The sequence below is a fragment of the Hyla sarda genome, unplaced genomic scaffold (assembly GCF_029499605.1).
Source record: "Hyla sarda isolate aHylSar1 unplaced genomic scaffold, aHylSar1.hap1 scaffold_67, whole genome shotgun sequence".
Classification (NCBI taxonomy): domain Eukaryota; kingdom Metazoa; phylum Chordata; class Amphibia; order Anura; family Hylidae; genus Hyla; species Hyla sarda.
In genome coordinates, this window is record NW_026610686.1 from 1 (window position 1) to 18,771 (window position 18,771).

General features: G+C 57.1%; 1 protein-coding gene across 1 annotated transcript in view; it reads left to right on the forward strand.

The window, feature by feature from the left end:
- Positions 1 to 4,344: 4,344 nt before the first annotated feature.
- Positions 4,345 to 18,771, forward strand: part of LOC130343146 (protein scribble homolog) — a gene marked incomplete at both ends in the record, with an annotated part of 44,156 nt that continues 29,729 nt past the window's right edge. Inside the window, 6 exon segments of the mRNA XM_056554333.1 lie at positions 4,345 to 4,434; positions 5,088 to 5,144; positions 6,518 to 6,581; positions 6,668 to 6,742; positions 12,303 to 12,447; positions 12,528 to 12,646. Coding sequence (XP_056410308.1) covers positions 4,345 to 4,434; positions 5,088 to 5,144; positions 6,518 to 6,581; positions 6,668 to 6,742; positions 12,303 to 12,447; positions 12,528 to 12,646 — 550 coding nt within the window.

Here is an 18,771-nt window from a genome sequence, read left to right on the forward strand (position 1 = left end):
GGCAGTGTATAGTGTGTGTATATATAGGGGGGCAGTGTTATAGGGTGTTGTGTGTATATAGGGGGCAGTGTATAGTGTGTGTATATATAGGGGGCAGTGTATAGTGTGTGTGTATATAGGGGGCAGTGTATAGTGTGTGTGTATGTAGGGGGCAGTGTATAGTGTGTGTGTATGTAGGGGGCAGTGTATAGTGTGTGTATATATAGGGGGCAGTGTATAGTATGTGTGTATATAGGGGCAGTGTATAGTGTGTGTGTGTATGTAGGGGGCAGTGTATAGTGTGTGTGTATGTAGGGGGCAGTGTATAGTGTGTGTGTGTGTGTGTATGTAGGGGGCAGTGTATAGTGTGTGTGTGTGTGTATATAGGGGGCAGTGTATAGTGTGTGTGTATGTAGGGGGCAGTGTATAGTGTGTGTGTGTGTGTATGTAGGGGGGCAGTGTATAGTGTGTGTGTGTGTGTATATAGGGGGCAGTGTATAGTGTGTGTGTATGTAGGGGGCAGTGTATAGTGTGTGTGTATGTGTATATAGGGGGCAGTGTATAGTGTGTGTGTATGTAGGGGGCAGTGTATAGTGTGTGTGTATGTAGGGGGCAGTGTACACAGTCCTTCCTGAAGGGAAATGGTTTTGTGCAGGTGATAACAGCGCCACCATGGGGTCACTGCTGGGAACCCCCAGTATATATAGGAGTCGTCGTCCTGGGGCCCCAGTATATATAGGCGGATGTGTCCTAGGGCCCCTGGTATATATAGGATTATGTGTCCTAGGGCCCTGATAACTGGATGAGATGATGATACCAATGATACCCCTGAATCCTCCTGCTCTTGGGGTCACATGCCCACTGCAGCACCCACTTGTTACATGGCATCAGGAGAGCATGTGCCATAACTGTGTACCCACCATCCCCTGAGGAGACTCTGCCCGGCAACAACAGACTCATAGCCTTATAAGGGCAATGGAATGTGTAATGTCATGTGACCTGCCTGAAGGGGGTGGGGGGGGGGGGGTCGAAACTGTTGATTACCTCATGTCATGGTGAGGGGGATATGGAAACTGTTGTTTTTACCTCAATAAATTAGTTTATGTTCTGAGGTCACGTGACCAGAGGTGAGTGCTGTCTTCTCTGAGGGGACATAATGATCACATGGTTCTGGTGTCTTCTCTGAGGGGACATAATGATCACATGGTTCTGGTGTCTTCTCTGAGAGGACATAAGGGTCACATGGTTCTGGTGTCTTCTCTGAGGGGACATAATGATCACATGGTTCTGGTGTCTTCTCTGAGGGGACATAATGATCACATGGTTCTGGTGTCTTCTCTGAGAGGACATAATGATCACATGGTTCTGCTGTCTTCACTGAGGGGGACATAATGATCACATGGTTCTGGTGTCTTCACTGAGGGGACATAATGATCACATGGTTCTGGTGTCTTCTCTGAGGGGACATAATGATCACATGGTTCTGGTGTCTTCTCTGAGGGGACATAATGATCACATGGTTCTGGTGTCTTCTCTGAGAGGACATAAGGATCACATGGTTCTGGTGTCTTCTCTGAGGGGACATAATGATCACATGGTTCTGGTGTCTTCTCTGAGGGGACATAATGATCACATGGTTCTGGGGTCTTCTCTGATGGACATAATGATCGCATGGTTCTGGGGTCTTCTCTGAGAGGACATAATGATCACATGGTTCTGGTGTCTTCTCTGAGAGGACATAATGATCACATGGTTCTGGTGTCTTCTCTGAGAGGACATAATGATCACATGGTTCTGGTGTCTTCTCTGAGGGGACATAATGATCACATGGTTCTGGTGTCTTCTCTGATGGACATAATGATCACATGGTTCTGGGGTCTTCTCTGATGGACATAATGATCGCATGGTTCTGGGGTCTTCTCTGAGGAGACATAATGATCACATGGTTCTGGTGTCTTCTCTGATGGACATAATGATCACATGGTTCTGGTGTCTTCTCTGATGGACATAATGATCACATGGTTCTGGTGTCTTCTCTGATGGACATAATGATCACATGGTTCTGGTGTCTTTTCTGAGGGGACATAATGATCACATGGTTCTGGTGTCTTCTCTGAGGGGACATAATGATCACATGGTTCTGGTGTCTTCTCTGAGGGGACATAATGATCACATGGTTCTGGTGTCTTCTCTGATGGACATAATGATCACATGGTTCTGGTGTCTTCTCTGAGAGGACATAATGATCACATGGTTCTGGTGTCTTCTCTGAGGGGACATAATGATCACATGGTTCTGGTGTCTTCTCTGAGAGGACATAATGATCACATGGTTCTGGTGTCTTCTCTGAGGGGACATAATGATCACATGGTTCTGGTGTCTTCTCTGAGGGGACATAATGATCACATGGTTCTGGTGTCTTCTCTGAGGGGACATAATGATCACATGGTTCTGGTGTCTTCTCTGAGAGGACATAATGATCACATGGTTCTGGTGTCTTCTCTGAGGAGACATAATGATCACATGGTTCTGGTGTCTTCTCTGAGAGGACATAATGATCACATGGTTCTGGTGTCTTCTCTGAGGGGACATAAGGATCACATGGTTCTGGTGTCTTCTCTGAGAGGACATAAGGATCACATGGTTCTGGTGTCTTCTCTGAGAGGACATAATGATCACATGGTTCTGGTGTCTAATGATCACATGGTTCTGGTGTCTTCTCTGAGAGGACATAATGATCACATGGTTCTGGTGTCTTCTCTGAGGGGACATAAGGATCACATGGTTCTGGTGTCTTCTCTGAGAGGACATAATGATCACATGGTTCTGGTGTCTTCTCTGAGGGGGACATAATGATCACATGGTTCTGGTGTCTTCTCTGAGAGGACATAATGATCACATGGTTCTGGTGTCTTCTCTGAGGGGACATAATGATCACATGGTTCTGGTGTCTTCTCTGAGGGGACATAAGGATCACATGGTTTCTGGTGTCTTCTCTGAGAGGGACATAATGATCACATGGTTCTGGTGTCTTCTCTGAGGGGACATAAGGATCACATGGTTCTGGTGTCTTCTCTGAGGGGACATAAGGATCACATGGTTCTGGTGTCTTCTCTGAGGGGACATAATGATCACATGGTTCTGGTGTCTTCTCTGAGGAGACATAATGATCACATGGTTCTGGTGTCTTCTCTGAGGGGACATAATGATCACATGGTTCTGGTGTCTTCTCTGAGAGGACATAAGGATCACATGGTTCTGGTGTGTTCTCTGAGGGGACATAATGATCACATGGTTCTGGTGTCCTCTTTCAGGGGACATAAGGATCACATGGTTCTGGGGTCTTCTCTGAGGGGACATAAGGGTCACATGGTTCTGGTGTCTTCTCTGAGGGGACATAATGATCACATGGTTCTGGTGTCCTCTTTCAGGGGACATAAGGATCACATGGTTCTGGGGTCTTCTCTGAGGGGACATAAGGGGTCACATGGTTCTGGTGTCTTCTCTGAGGGGACATAAGGGTCACATGGTTCTGGGGTCTTCTCCGAGGGGACATAAGGGTCACATGGTTCTGGTGTCTTCTCTGAGGGGACATAAGGATCACATGGTTCTGGTGTCTTCTCTGAGAGGACATAATGATCACATGGTTCTGGTGTCTTCTCTGAGAGGACATAATAATCACATGGTTCTGGTGTCTTCTCTGAGGGGACATAATGATCACATGGTTCTGGTGTCTTCTCTGAGAGGACATAATGGTCACATGGTTCTGGTGTCTTCTCTGAGGGTACATAATGATCACATGGTTCTGGTGTCTTCTCTGAGGGGACATAAGGATCACATGGTTCTGGTGTCTTCTCTGAGGGGACATAAGGGTCACATGGTTCTGGGGTCTTCTCTGAGGGGACATAAGGGTCACATGGTTCTGGGGTTTTCTCCGAGGGGACATAAGGGTCACATGGTTCTGGTCTAAGGACAACACAGAGTTAGGCTGGGTTCACACCACGTTTTGTTAAATACGGCTCCCGTATACGGTTGGGAGGAGGGGGCGGGGCTTAATCGCGGCGCCCGCACTCAGCCATATTCGGGAACCGTATTTAATGTATGTCTGAGTCGGCTCATAGACATACATTAAATACAGTTCCCGAATACGGCTGAGTGCGGGCGCCGCGATTAAGCCCCCCCTCCTCCCAACCGTATATGGGAGCCGTATTTAACAAAATGTGGTGTGAACCCAGCCTTACCCAGTTGAGGTATAAGGACTCATTACACCACTTACCCCAGAGTAATATGTTTGGGGCCCCTAGATAATAACGTTCTGTGTCTTTCGGTGTAGATCTGTTATTTATGGCTCTTCTCTTCCTGCAGGCTGCCAGATGGATTCACCCAGCTCCGCAGCCTGGCGCACCTGGCGCTGAATGACGTCTCTCTACAGTCCCTGCCCAGTGATATCGGCAAGTGAGTGTCCTCCAGCCTCAGTGCTGCCCTCTACATGTTACCTGCATCAGGGTCTCTAATATGGAGCAAAGTGAAAGTGTAAAGACTCTGTCATGTGATCAGGAAGGATGGGGTGTGCCGGAGACTCTGCACATGTCATGTGATCAGGAGGGATGGGGGGTGTGCCGAGTACTCCACCGATGTCATGTGATCAGGAGGGATGGGGTGTGCCAGGGACTCTGCCCATGTCATGTGATCAGGAGGGATGGGGTGTGCCAGGGACTCTGCCCATGTCATGTGATCAGGAGGGATGGGGTGTGCCGGGGACTCTGCCCATGTCATGTGATCAGGAGGGATGGGGTGTGCCGGGGACTCTGCCCATGTCATGTGATCAGGAGGGATGGGGTGTGCCGGGGACTCTGCCCATGTCATGTGATCAGGAGGGATGGGGTGTGCCGGGGACTCCGCCCATGTCATGTGATCAGGAGGGATGGGGTGTGCCGGGGACTCAGCCCATGTCATGTGATCAGGAGGGATGGGGTGATCTGGGATTGATATCTGTACATAGTGTTTGGACTCTCAGCTGGTTACAGAATATTTGGGGGCGCTGCTCCGATCATGCGGTGACCACCTGTTTCTTGTATTTTCTTATGAATTTTCTCTTTATTTTTTAGTTTGGCGAACCTGGTGACGTTAGAATTGCGAGAAAACCTTCTGAAATCGGTGCCGACGTGAGTATAGTGTGGAGTCTTTATATACTATACATTACCCGGGGCCGGAGACTCTCCAGGAACCCATCAGGACGTGAGGGGAGGGGGGCCACGTATCCAGGGACGTGAGGGGAGGGGGGCCACGTATCCAGGGACGTGAGGGGAGGGGGGGCCACGTATCCAGGGACGTGAGGGGAGGGGGGCCACGTATCCAGGGACGCGAGGGGTGGGGGGGGGGCCACGTATCCAGGGACGCGAGGGGTGGGGGGGGCCACGTATCCAGGGACGCGAGGGGTGGGGGGGCCACGTATCCAGGGACGCGAGGGGTGGGGGGCCACGTATCCAGGGACGCGAGGGGTGGGGGTGGGGCCCATGTATCCAGGGACGCGAGGGGTGGGGGGGGGCACGTATCCAGGGATGCGAGGGGTGGGGGGGGGGGGGGCCATGTATCCAGGGACGCGAGGGGTGGGGGGGGGGGGGGCCACGTATCCAGGGACGCGAGGGGTGGGGGGGGGGGGGGGGGCCACGTATCCAGGGACGCGAGGGGTGGGGGGGGTGGGGCCACGTATCCAGGGACGCGAGGGGTGGGGGGGGTGGGGCCACGTATCCAGGGACGCGAGGGGTGGGGGGGGGTGGGGCCACGTATCCAGGGACGCGAGGGGTGGGGGGGGTGGGGCCACGTATCCAGGGACGCGAGGGGTGGGGGGGGGTGGGGCCACGTATCCAGGGACGCGAGGGGTGGGGGGGGGGTGGGGCCACGTATCCAGGGACGCGAGGGGTGGGGGGGGGGGGGCCACGTATCCAGGGACGCGAGGGGTGGGGGGGGGGGGCCACGTATCCAGGGACGCGAGGGGGGGGGGGGGCCACGTATCCAGGGACGCGAGGGGTGGGGGGGGGGGGCCACGTATCCAGGGACGCGAGGGGTGGGGTGGGGGGCCACGTATCCAGGGACGCGAGGGGTGGGGTGGGGGGGCCACGTATCCAGGGACGCGAGGGGTGGGGGGGGGGGGGGGGCACGTATCCAGGGACGCGAGGGGGGGGGGGGGGGCCACGTATCCAGGGACGCGAGGGGGGGGGGGGCCACGTATCCAGGGACGCGAGGGGGGGGGGGGGCCACGTATCCAGGGACGCGAGGGGGGGGGGCCACGTATCCAGGGACGCGAGGGGGGGGGGGCCACGTATCCAGGGACGCGACGCGGGGGCCCACGTATCCAGGGACGCGACGCGAGGGGGGGGCCACGTATCCAGGGACGCGACGCGAGGGGGGGGGCCACGTATCCAGGGACGCGAGGGGTGGGGGGGGGGCCACGTATCCAGGGACGCGAGGGGAGGGGGGGCCCCGTATCCAGGGGCTGGTGGATCTTCTCTGATCTTCTCTTCGTGTTTTTTTCAAGATCTCTCTCATTCCTGGTTAAGTTGGAACATTTGGATCTGGGGAGCAATGACCTGCAGGTTCTGGTAAGCAGAGCGTCTCGCCCCGTGGTCAGTGGCTGCTGTGTTGCTGCTCGTATCCCCACTAATCCTCCTCCTTGTCTCCTCTGTAGCCGGACACACTAGGGGCGCTGCCCAACCTGCGGGAGTTGTGGCTGGATCGAAACCAGCTGACTGCATTACCTTCGGTCAGTACTCCAGGGCGGGGACAGTAAAGGGGGCGTTGGGTGTAGTGGTCACTGTGGGATGGGGCTGGTGGGTGCGGTGGTCTGTGGCATGGGGGCGGTGGTCTCTGAGGGATGGGGACGGTGGTCGACGGGGGCGGTGGTCTCTGTGGGATAGTGGAGGTGGGGGCGGTGGTCTCTGTGGGATGGTGGAGGTGGGGGCGGTGGTCTCTGTGGGATGGTGGAGGTGGGGCGGTGGTCTCTGTGGGATGGTGGAGGTGGGGCGGTGGTCTCTGTGGGATGGTGGAGGTGGGGGCGGTGGTCTCTGTGGGATGGTGGAGGTGGGGGCGGTGGTCTCTGTGGGATGGTGGAGGTGGGGGCGGTGGTCTCTGTGGGATGGTGGAGGTGGGGCGGTGGTCTCTGTGGGATGGTGGAGGTGGGGGCGGTGGTCTCTGTGGGATGGTGGAGGTGGGGGCGGTGGTCACGGGGATGGGGGAGGTGGGGGCGGTGGTCTCTGTGGGATGGGGGAGGTGGTCTTTGGGATGGGGGAGGTGGGTGCAGTGGTCTCTGTGGGATGGGGGAGGTGGGTGCAGTGGTCTCTGTGGGATAGGGGAGGTGGGGGCGGTGGTCTCTGTGGGATGGGGCGGTGGTCTCTGGGATGGGGGAGGTGGGTGCAGTGGTCTCTGTGGGATGGGGGAGGTGGGAGCGGTGGTCTCTGGGATGGGGAGGTGGGTGCAGTGGTCTCTGTGGGGTGGGGGAGGTGGGTGCAGTGGTCTCTGTGGGGTGGGGGAGGTGGGTGCAGTGGTCTCTGTGGGATGGGGGAGGTGGGAGCGGTGGTCTCTGGGATGGGGGAGGTGGGGGCGGTGGTCTCTGGGGGATGGGAGGGTGGGGTCGATGGGGGAGGTGGCGGTGGTCGATGGGGGAGGTGGCGGTGGTCTCTGTGGGATGGGGGAGGATGGGGGCGGTGGTCTCTGGGGGATGGGGAGGTGGAGGCGGTGGTCAATGGGGGAGGTGAGGGTGATGGTCTCTGGGATGGGGGAGGTGGGGGCGGTGGTCTCTGGGGGGATGGGGGAGGTGGGGGCGGTGGTCTCTGGGGGAGGTGGGGGCGGTGGTCTCTGGGGGGATGGGGGAGGTGGGGGCGGTGGTCTCTGGGGGGATGGAGGAGGTGGGGGGCGGTGGTCTATGGGGAATGCGGGAGGTGGGGGCGGTGGTCTATGGGGGATGCGGGAGGTGGGGGCGGTGGTCTATGGGGGATGCGGGAGGTGGGGGCGGTGGTCTCTGGGGGAGGTAGGGGCGGTGGTCTCTGGGGGGAGGTGGGGGCGGTGGTCTCTGGGGGAGGTGGGGGCGGTGGACGATGGGGGAGGTGGGGGCGGTGGTCTCTGTGGGGTGGGGGCGGTGGTCTCTGTGGGGTGGGGGAGGTGGGGGCGGTGGTCTCTGTGGGGTGGGGGCGGTGGTCTCTGTGGGGTGGGGGCGGTGGTCTCTGTGGGGTGGGGGCGGTGGTCTCTGTGGGGTGGGGGCGGTGGTCTCTGTGGGGTGGGGGCGGTGGTCTCTGTGGGGTGGGGGCGGTGGTCTCTGTGGGGTGGGGGCGGTGGTCTCTGTGGGGTGGGGGAGGTGGGGGCGGTGGTCTCTGTGGGGTGGGGGAGGTGGGGGCGGTGGTCTCTGTGGGGTGGGGGAGGTGGGGGCGGTGGTCTCTGTGGGATGGGGGAGGTGGTCTCTGTGGGGTGGGGGAGGTGGGGGCAGTGGTCTCTGTGGGATGGGGGAGGTGGTCTCTGTGGGGTGGGGGAGGTGGGGGCGGTGGTCTCTGTGGGGTGGGGGCGGTGGTCTCTGTGGGGTGGGGGAGGTGGGGGCGGTGTTCTCTGTGAGGTGGGGGCGGTGGTCTCTGTGGGATGGGGGAGGTGGGGGCGGTGGGATGGGGGAGGTGGGGGCGGTGGGATGGGGGAGGTGGGGTGCAGTGGTCTCTGGGATGGGGCGGTGGTCTCTGGGGGATGGGGCGGTGGTCGATGGGGGAGGTGGGGCGGTGGTCTATGGGGGAGGTGGCGGTGGTCTCTGTGGGATGGAGGAGGTGGCGGTGGTCTCTGTGGGATGGGGGAGGTGGGGCCGGTGGTCTCTGGGGGATGGGGGAGGTGGAGGCGGGGGTCTCTGGGGGATGGGGGAGGTGGGGGTGGTGGTCTCTGGGGGGGATGGGGAGGTGGGGGCGGTGGTCTCTGGGGGGATGGGGGAGGTGGGGGCGGTGATGGTCTCTGGGGGGGATGGGGGAGGTGGGGGCGGTGGTCTCTGGGGAGGTGGGGGCGGTGGTCTCTGGGGGAGGTGGGGGCGGTGGTCTCTATAAGACATTGATGTGGTCTGTGAGGGGGAGAGATGGTTGTGGTCTCTTGGGAGGGGGCAGGTGGTGGGATAGGGGGTGGTTTCCGTGGGAGGTGGTCTCTGGGATAGGGGGTGGCGGTGGTGGTCGCTGTGGGGTGGGGGAGGTGGGGGCGGTGGTCTCTGTGGGGTGGGGGCGGTGGTCTCTGTGGGGTGGGGGAGGTGGGGGCGGTGGTCTCTGTGGGGTGGGGGCGGTGGTCTCTGTGGGGTGGGGGAGGTGGGGGCGGTGGTCTCTGTGGGGTGGGGGAGGTGGGGGCGGTGGTCTCTGTGGGGTGTGGGAGGTGGGGGCGGTGGTCTCTGTGGGGTGGGGGAGGTGGGGGCGGTGGTCTCTGTGGGGTGGGGGCGGTGGTCTCTGTGGGGTGGGGGCGGTGGTCTCTGTGGGGTGGGGGCGGTGGTCTCTGTGGGGTGGGGGCGGTGGTCTCTGTGGTCTCTGTGGGGTGGGGGCGGTGGTCTCTGTGGGGTGGGGGAGGTGGGGGCGGTGGTCTCTGTGGGGTGGGGGAGGTGGGGGCGGTGGTCTCTGTGGGGTGGGGGAGGTGGGGGCGGTGGTCTCTGGGGGGATGGGGGAGGTGGGGGCGGTGGTCTCTGGGGGGATGGGGGAAGGTGGGGGCGGTGGTCTCTGGGGGGATGGAGGAGGTGGGGGCGGTGGTCTATGGGGAATGCGGGAGGTGGGGGCGATGGTCTATGGGGGATGCGGGAGGTGGGGGGCGGTGGTCTCTGGGGTAGGTGGGGGCGGTGGTCTCTGGGGGTGGTGGGGGCGGTGGTCTCTGGGGGGAGGTGGGGGCGGTGGTCTCTGGGGGAGGTGGTGGACGATGGGGGAGGTGGGGGCGGAGGTCTCTGTGGGGTGGGGGAGGTGGGGGCGGTGGTCTCTGTGGGGTGGGGGAGGTGGGGGCGGTGGTCTCTGTGGGGTGGGGGAGGTGGGGGCGGTGGTCTCTGGGGGGATGGGGGAGGTGGGGGCGGTGGTCTCTGGGTAGATGGGGGCGGTGGTCTCTGGGGGGATGGAGGAGGTGGGGGCGGTGGTCTATGGGGAATGCGGGAGGTGGGGGCGGTGGTCTATGGGGGATGCGGGAGGTGGGGGGCGGTGGTCTATGGGGGATGCGGGAGGTGGGGGCGGTGGTCTCTGGGGTAGGTGGGGGCGGTGGTCTCTGGGGGGAGGTGGGGGCGGTGGTCTCTGGGGGAGGTGGGGGCGGTGGACGATGGGGGAGATGGGGGCGGTGGTCTCTGTGGGGTGGGGGAGGTGGGGGCGGTGGTCTCTGTGGGGTGGGGGAGGTGGGGGCGGTGGTCTCTGTGGGGTGGGGGCGGTGGTCTCTGTGGGGTGGGGGAGGTGGGGGCGGTGGTCTCTGTGGGGTGGGGGCGGTTGTCTCTGTGGGGTGGGGGAGGTGGGGGCGGTGGTCTCTGTGGGGTGGGGGAGGTGGGGGCGGTGGTCTCTGTGGGGTGGGGGAGGTGGGGGCGGTGGTCTCTGTGGGGTGGGGGAGGTGGGGGCGGTGGTCTCTGTGGGGTGGGGGCGGTGGTCTCTGTGGGGTGGGGGCGGTGGTCTCTGTGGGGTGGGGGCGGTGGTCTCTGTGGGGTGGGGGCGGTGGTCTCTGTGGGGTGGGGGCGGTGGTCTCTGTGGGGTGGGGGCGGTGGTCTCTGTGGGGTGGGGGAGGTGGGGGCGGTGGTCTCTGTGGGGTGGGGGAGGTGGGGGGCGGTGGTCTCTGTGGGGTGGGGGCGGTGGTCTCTGTGGGGTGGGGGCGGTGGGGGCGGTGGTCTCTGTGGGGTGGGGGAGGTGGGGGCGGTGGTCTCTGTGGGGTGGGGGCGGTGGTCTCTGTGGGGTGGGGGAGGTGGGGGCGGTGGTCTCTGTGGGGTGGGGGAGGTGGGGGCGGTGGTCTCTGTGGGGTGGGGGAGGTGGGGGCGGTGGTCTCTGTGGGGTGGGGGCGGTGGTCTCTGTGGGGTGGGGGAGGTGGGGGCGGTGGTCTCTGTGGGGTGGGGGCGGTGGTCTCTGTGGGGTGGGGGCGGTGGGGGCGGTGGTCTCTGTGGGGTGGGGGAGGTGGGGGCAGTGGTCTCTGTGGGGTGGGGGAGGTGGTCTCTGTGGGGTGGGGGAGGTGGTCTCTGTGGGGTGGGGGAGGTGGTCTCTGTGGGGTGGGGGAGGTGGGGGCGGTGGTCTCTGTGGGGTGGGGGAGGTGGTTTCTGTGGGATGGGGGAGGTGGGGGCGGTGGTCTCTGTGGGGTGGGGGCGGTGTTCTCTGTGAGGTGGGGGCGGTGGTCTCTGTGGGATGGGGGAGGTGGGGGCGGTGGGATGGGGAGGTGGGGTGCAGTGGTCTCTGGGGGATGGGGCGGTGGTCTCTGGGGGATGGGGCGGTGGTCGATGGGGGAGGTGGGGCGGTGGTCTATGGGGGAGGTGGCGGTGGTCTCTGTGGGATGGAGGAGGTGGCGGTGGTCTCTGGGGGATGGGGGAGGTGGAGGCGGGGGTCTCTTGGGGGGATGGGGGAGGTGGGGGCGGTGGTCTCTGGGGGGGATGGGGAGGTGGGGGCGGTGGTCTCTGGGGGGGATGGGGAGGTGGGGGCGGTGGTCTCTGGGGGGATGGGGGAGGTGGGGGCGGTGATGATCTCAGGGGGGGATGGGGGAGGTGGGGGCGGTGGTCTCTGGGGGAGGTGGGGGCGGTGGTCTCTATAAGACATTGATGTGGTCTGTGAGGGGGAGAGATGGTTGTGGTCTCTTGGGAGGGGGCAGGTGGTGGGATAGGGGGTGGTTTCCGTGGGAGGTGGTCTCTGGGATAGGGGGTGGCGGTGGTGGTCTCTGTGGGGGTGGTGGCCTCTGTGGGAGAGGGGGCGGTCGTCTCTGGGAGGGGGGTGGTCTCTGGGAGGTGGTGGTCTCTGTGTGGGAGGGGGGTTCTCTTGGAGAGGGGGTGGTCTCTGTGAGGGGGTGTGGTGGTCTCTGTGGGAAGGGGGTGGTCTCTGTGAAGGGGGGGTGGTCTCTGTGAGGGAGTGGCGGCGGTGGTGGTCTGTGAGGGGGGGTGGTCTTTGTGGGAGGGGGGGTGGTCTCTGGGAGAGGGGTTGTCTCTGTGTGAGGGGGTGGCGGCGGTGGTGGTTCTCTGTGGGAGGGGGGGTGGTCTCTGGGAGAGGGGTTGTCTCTGTGTGAGGGGGGGGGTGGCGGCGGTGGTGGTTCTCTGTGGGAGGGGGGGTGGTCTCTGTAGGATGAGGCGGTCTCTGTATGGCTCCTCCCCTCTCACCATATTATCTTTGTTGCAGGAGTTGGGGAATCTGCGTCGTCTTGTTTGCCTGGATGTGTCGGAGAATAAGCTGGAGCAGCTTCCTGCAGAGATCAGCGGCCTCATATCCCTCACTGATCTCCTGCTCTCCCAGAACCAGCTCAGCAGCCTCCCAGCCGGCATTGGTCAGTGCAGGGTGTTGTGTCCACAGGGGGCGCCGGCCATCTTGTCTACATAATGACTGTACACTGTTTCCTCTCCGCAGGTCAGCTGAAGCAGCTCTCCATCCTGAAGGTCGACCAGAACCGGCTGAGTCACCTGACCGAGTCCATAGGGGACTGCGAGAACCTGAGCGAGATCATCCTGACCGAGAACCTGCTGACAGTACGAGAGTATAATAGTGTTATATAGCTCCACCCCCTGATGACATCACTAACCAGAAACCTGTATTATATCTGTGATATCATACAGGGGGTGGGGCTGTGATCACATGTCATTATATTACTATTATATTATATCAGTGATGTCATACAGGGGGCGGGGCTGTGATCACATGTCATTATATTACTATTATATTATATCAGTGATGTCATACAGGGGGTGGGGCTGTGATCACATGTCATTATATTACTATTATATTATATCAGTGATGTCATACAGGGGGCGGGGCTGTGATCACATGTCATTATATTACTATTATATTATATCAGTGATGTCATACAGGGGGCGGGGTTGTGATCACATGTCATTATATTACTATTACATCAGTGATGTCATACAGGGGGCGGGGCTGTGATCACATGTCACTAAAGTACTACTATATTATATATGTGATGTCATACAGGGGGCGGGGCTGTGATCACATGTCACTAAAGTACTACTATATTATATATGTGATGTCATACAGGGGCGGGGCTGTGATCACATGTCATTGTATTACTATTATATTATATCAGTGATATCATACAGGGGGCGGGGCTGTGATCACATGTCATTATATTATATCAGTGATGTCATACAGGGGGCGGGGTTGTGATCACATGTCATTATATTACTATTATATCAGTGATGTCATACAGGGGGCGGGGCTGTGACTACCTCTCAGACTTGATAAAGGGGCAAGTAGTCAGCAGTAATACATGAATAGCTGTAGTATGAGGGTGTGTGTATCATTTATTTATTTATTTATTTATATATATATATATATATATTTTCCTCTGTAGGGTACATGGACTTGTTCTATGTATGGTTGTGTATGTGTGTATATGTGTATATATATATATGTATATATATATATGTGTATATATATATATATATATATATAATGTGTGTGTGTGTATATATATATATATATATATATGTATATGTATATATATATGAGATGTGTACAGTATGTATATATATATATGTATATATATATGAAGATGTGTACGGTATTTGTGTGTGTGTGTGTGTGTGTATATATATATATATATATATATATATATATATATATATTAAATTTGAGTAGCCGTATTAGTCCAGTATTAGTAGTGCATATATGTGTGTGTGTGTATATAATATATTTCCCTCTGTAGGGTACACGGACTCGTTCTTCTATGTATGGTTGTGTATGTGTGTATATATATATGTATGTATATATATATATATATATATATATATATATATAATGTGTGTGTGTGTATATATATATATATGTATATATATATGAGATGTGTACAGTATGTATATATATGTATATATATATATGAAGATGTGTACAGTATTTGTGTGTGTGTGTGTGTTTGTGTGTATATATATATATATATATATATATATATATATATATATATATTAAATTTGAGTAGCCGTATTAGTCCAGTATTAGTAGTGCATATATGTGTGTGTGTGTATATAATATATTTCCCTCTGTAGGGTACACGGACTCGTTCTTCTATGTATGGTTGTATTATATGTGTGTGTGTGTGTGTGTATATATATATATATAGTTTGTGTGTATATATATTTCTCTATCGGCTCCATTGGGGGGGACAGACCGTGGGTGTATGCTGCTGTCTCTAGGAGGTGTGACACTATGGCAACAAAGAAGTCGGCTCCTCCCAGCAAGATATACCCGCCTCCAGGCCCTGAGGTAATCAGTTTAAGCTTAGTGTCTGAGGAGGTGGACATGGTCTGGATTTCTCTCCAGACCAGGTCTTATATATATTTTTTTTTTCTAGATTTAGGGATGTTAGATTTTTTTATTCCATTGTCTTTCCTGTTTTCAGGTGGGGACGCGGGCATTGCGGCTCACTGTTTCCCCATTGCGTATATGCACTGTTCACCCCTCTCGCCAACGGTCAGCGTCTGGGTTTGTACCTAATGGGTCCCGGTCACCCTATCTCCCTGCTCGCCTCGCTCGCACATGGTATCCCGGCATGATGCAGGTGATAAAGCTGGCTGAAGACTTCATGAGGTAAGTTCTTCTGACTGAGGTGAGTATATTTCCCTTTCTCCTTAGGTGCAGATTTGCAACAGCTGGAGACCGTCAGTTTTTGGCCCACCTTTCTCATGGGTCTAATGGGGCTGGCCTGGACAGGGGGTCCTTTATTACTGGGGTGAGCAGTGGCAGTTTGGATGGGGCACAACTTTCTACACTTTATTCATACATTTGTGTGTGTGGAACGACTGTGTGTTTTTTACATTGAAGCGGCTGACAGCCGCAGCGTTCTTCTATGCGGGAGCTCTGAGCGCCGGCTTACTTTCTCTTTCAGCAGCGGCGTCTAGTCCGCTCAATTCCCCGCGAGCGCACATGCATTCACATCTGCGCTCTGGGCAAGGAGCGGGCGCTATTACGGACTCACTCTCTCTCTGTCTCTCTGTCTCTCTGTCTCTCTGTCTCTGTCTCTCTCTCTGTCTCTCTCTCTGTCTCTCTCTCTGTCTCTCTCTCTCGCCCCCTCGCGCCCTCGCCCTCTTCCAGGGCTGCCTCACCTCGTTCCCATTCACCTGGAGAACTTGTGGATGAGGTTTCTGATTCGGACTCAGAGGACCGTACGGATATGCCTGATGTGGTGTACTCAGTGGTTGCGGCCATAAGAGACACCTTCCATCTAAAGGACCCAGGAACTTCGGACGTGGCTCCAGAATTCTCCTTTCATTGTGTCCGACCTCTTCCAGGGCTGCCTCACCTCGTTTCCATTCACCTGGTGAACTTGTGGATGAGGTTTCTGATTCGGACTCAGAGGACCGTACGGATATGCCTGATGTGGTGTACTCAGTGGTTGCGGCCATAAGAGACACCTTCCATCTAAAGGACCCAGGAACTTCGGGCGTGGCTCCAGAAGTCTCCTTTCTTTGTGCCCGACGAGACTTTCAGCTCTCACACTGAATTTTACGCCCTGCGGGTATCCACCTGAAGTCACCCTGACAAGAAGTTTCAGGAAACGAAGAAGGTTCAAGCGCGGTATACCTTCGCCAAGGACCTCATTGCTCGGTGGACCTCCTCTCCAACTGTGGATCCGCCGGTCTCCTGCCTCTCTAAGGCGCCTACCCGGCCGTTGGCTGATGCGGCTGCCTTCAGCAATCCAGCGGACATGAAGGTGGATACTTTGGCAATCTCTGCCCTTGAGGCAGCAGGTTCTTCCTGCTTTTGCTTCTGCCTGGGTGTCAAAGGCCCTTTTAGTATGGTCTTCCAACTCCGCCAGGGTAGTCTTCAAGATCCCTCCGGAGGATTTATTCAATCTAGCTCTCCGATGCTCCGCAGCCGGAGATTTTTCTGTGTTCCGCTTCCATGTGCAGCCACTGTGCTGCCTTTACCACAAGCTACCTGGTAGCCACTGTCCCTTCATGTGGCTTTAAGCCTGGAATGCGGACGCCACCTTCAGGAAGTGAGGCGACGGGCGGAAAGAGAGTTCTTTATTACCACTGGTAAGATTCGCAGAACCGCTTGCTGTCGTAAGTCCTCCTTCCAGTTCTGCGGACCTTTGGTACCAACAAAGGGTCCCAACAAAGGGTCCAGCCAGGCGCCTTCATGGGAAGAGTGCTCCTCTTTCCGATCCTATTCCTCCCGGAGGTTGACTGTCCGTTCCGGCCGTTTGGCGGCCCCATCAGGCACCCGTAGGCCTTCCTCGGCTTAAGGGTCCCCCCCACCCGTCGACCTCCCTCGGGTGGTTGGTCGCCTCTTACCCGCTGGGATGCCTGGACATGCAGCTTCAGGGGAACGTTTTCGGGGTTTATTCCAACCTCTCTGTGGTCTCCAAGAAAGGAGCCAGCATCTTGCGTCCATGGTTCAAGGGGAGTTTTCGTTCCTCATCTCATGGTTTCCTGGTCATCAACGGTACCTCCGCTCTGCAGTTCCAGACGGTCAATTTCTATTGTGGCTATCCATTTCGGTCTGGCCACTTCTCCGCGGACCTTTACCAAAGTCCTGGCGCCTGTGATAGCCTTTTTACGGACAACAGTTGTTTCCGTGATTCCTTATTTGGACTACTTCCTGATCTGAGATCCAGCCAGGACCCAGATCCTGGAGAGTACTTAGTCTCAACCCCCAGACCTTGTCTCACTTCGGTTGGATGGTCATTTGGGACAAGCCCAACCGCTCTCCTGGGGCTCCAGTTCGATGCGGCCTCTGCCCGCTTTCGACTCCGCTGACTCTTTTCAAGAGTCTGATGACTTCGGCTCCCTGCTCAGTTTCCATTCACTTTTGCATGGATGTCCTGGGTCGATTGGCGGCGGCCGTGGAGGCCGTGCCATTTGCCCAGTTTCATCACCGACCTCTTCAACTGGTGATTTTCTTCCGGTGTGACCGGTCTCCATTGTCTCTCGACCGCAAGATCGTTCTCTCTCGTCAGTCTTGTCTGTCCCTTCTATGGTGGCTTCGTTTTCCCCCTCATTTTATTAGGGGGTGTTCCTTCCTGTTCATCCCTGCCAGTCTGTCAGGCTGGGGAGGTGTTTTCAGGGACCGCCCGGTCTGGGGTCTTGTCCCCCCGAGAAGCTTTTTCCCCTTCAACATTTTGGGGCCTAGGGCAATTCTTTCTTTGCTTGCTTCTTGGGAATTTCCCTCCTGGGCGGAACTCAGGTTTCCGGCCATCTCAGTTATCTTCAGTCTGGCCGTCCCTGGGATGTGATATTCTCGGCCAGTCCTCAGTCGTCCAAGGCCACTGGTCCCTACATCCAGGGGTGTTTGCTGTGATCTGCAACCCCTGGGCTGCTCCAGGCGTGGATCTCTGCTTGTCCCGCCACAACCGAAGCTTTCCTCTCTCTTGGTCGAGCCTTGCCCTAACTTGTCTATTTGGTGGTCGGGCTTTGCCCTACCTTATCTCTTTCCTCCCTTTCTTCTCTTTTCAGGGACCTGAGGAAACTCTCAGTGGGACGTTTCCGCCATTCTAGTGGCCTAGCCTGGGCCCGGCGGGCGTGGTACGTCTCCATGGTCAGGCTCCTGAACGACTTAACGTTGCGTTGCGCCTTCCCTATCGTCCAGACCTCCTATCGCAGGTCTCCTGTGCCACCCCTATTACCGTCTCTGCTTTGACGGCTTGGCGGTCGAGACCTTGGTTTTGAGAGCCGCGGTTTCTCTTCCCAGGTCATTCGCACCATGCTCAGGGCTCGTTAGTCCTCCTCGGCAAAAATTTCTTGTGTCCTGTTACCTTTTCGGTTTCCAGTCTTCTCTCTTTCTTGCAGTCTCTTTCTTGCAGTCGGGATTGGAACTGGGGTTGTCTCTCAGTTCCCTTAAGGGTCAGGTTTCGGCCCTTTCTATTCTTTTCCAGCGTCCTCTGGCTTCTAATTCTCATGTCCGGACCTTCCTTCAAGGAGTGGCGCATGCTGCCCCTACTTATCGGTCACCTTCTCCCCCTTGGGACTTGAATCTGGTTCTGGGGGTACTCCAAGGTGAACCTTTTGAACTCCTTGGGGAGTTGGTGTCCCTGCACCTCCTTTCTTGGAAAGTGGCGTTTTCTTGTTATCACCTCCATTCGGAGAGTGTCTGAATTGGCAGCTCTCTCCTGCCGTTCTCCGTTTCTGGTGCTTCACCAGGACAAGGTTGTCTTCCGGCTAGGTCCTTCCTTTTTGCCTAAGGTTGTTTCGGCTTTTCATCTCAATGAGGACATTGTTCTTCCGTCCTTTTGTCCCGCTCCTTCTCATTCTAGGGAGCATTTACTCAACAAACTGGATGTGGTTTGGGCTGTTAGGTATTACCTCTCTCTCTTCTTCGTCTCGTCAGTGCGATTCCTTTTTCGTCGTAAGGGACAACCTGCTTCCAAGGCCACCACTTCTCGATGGATCCGGTCTGCCATTTTGGCAGCCTATCGCTGTAGGGGGAAGGTTCCTCCCTTCAGGGTTGTGGCTCATTCTACCCGTTTCTGTTGGGGCATCCTGGCCTCTCCAGAACAACCCTCGGCCTCGCAGATTGCAAGGCGGCTACCTGGTCGTCTTTGCACACTTTCTCAAGGTTCTACCGGGTTCATACCTTTGCATCGGCTGATGCTAGTCTGGGCCGTAAACTGCTGCTGGCGCCAGTGGAACAGCCGTCTGCC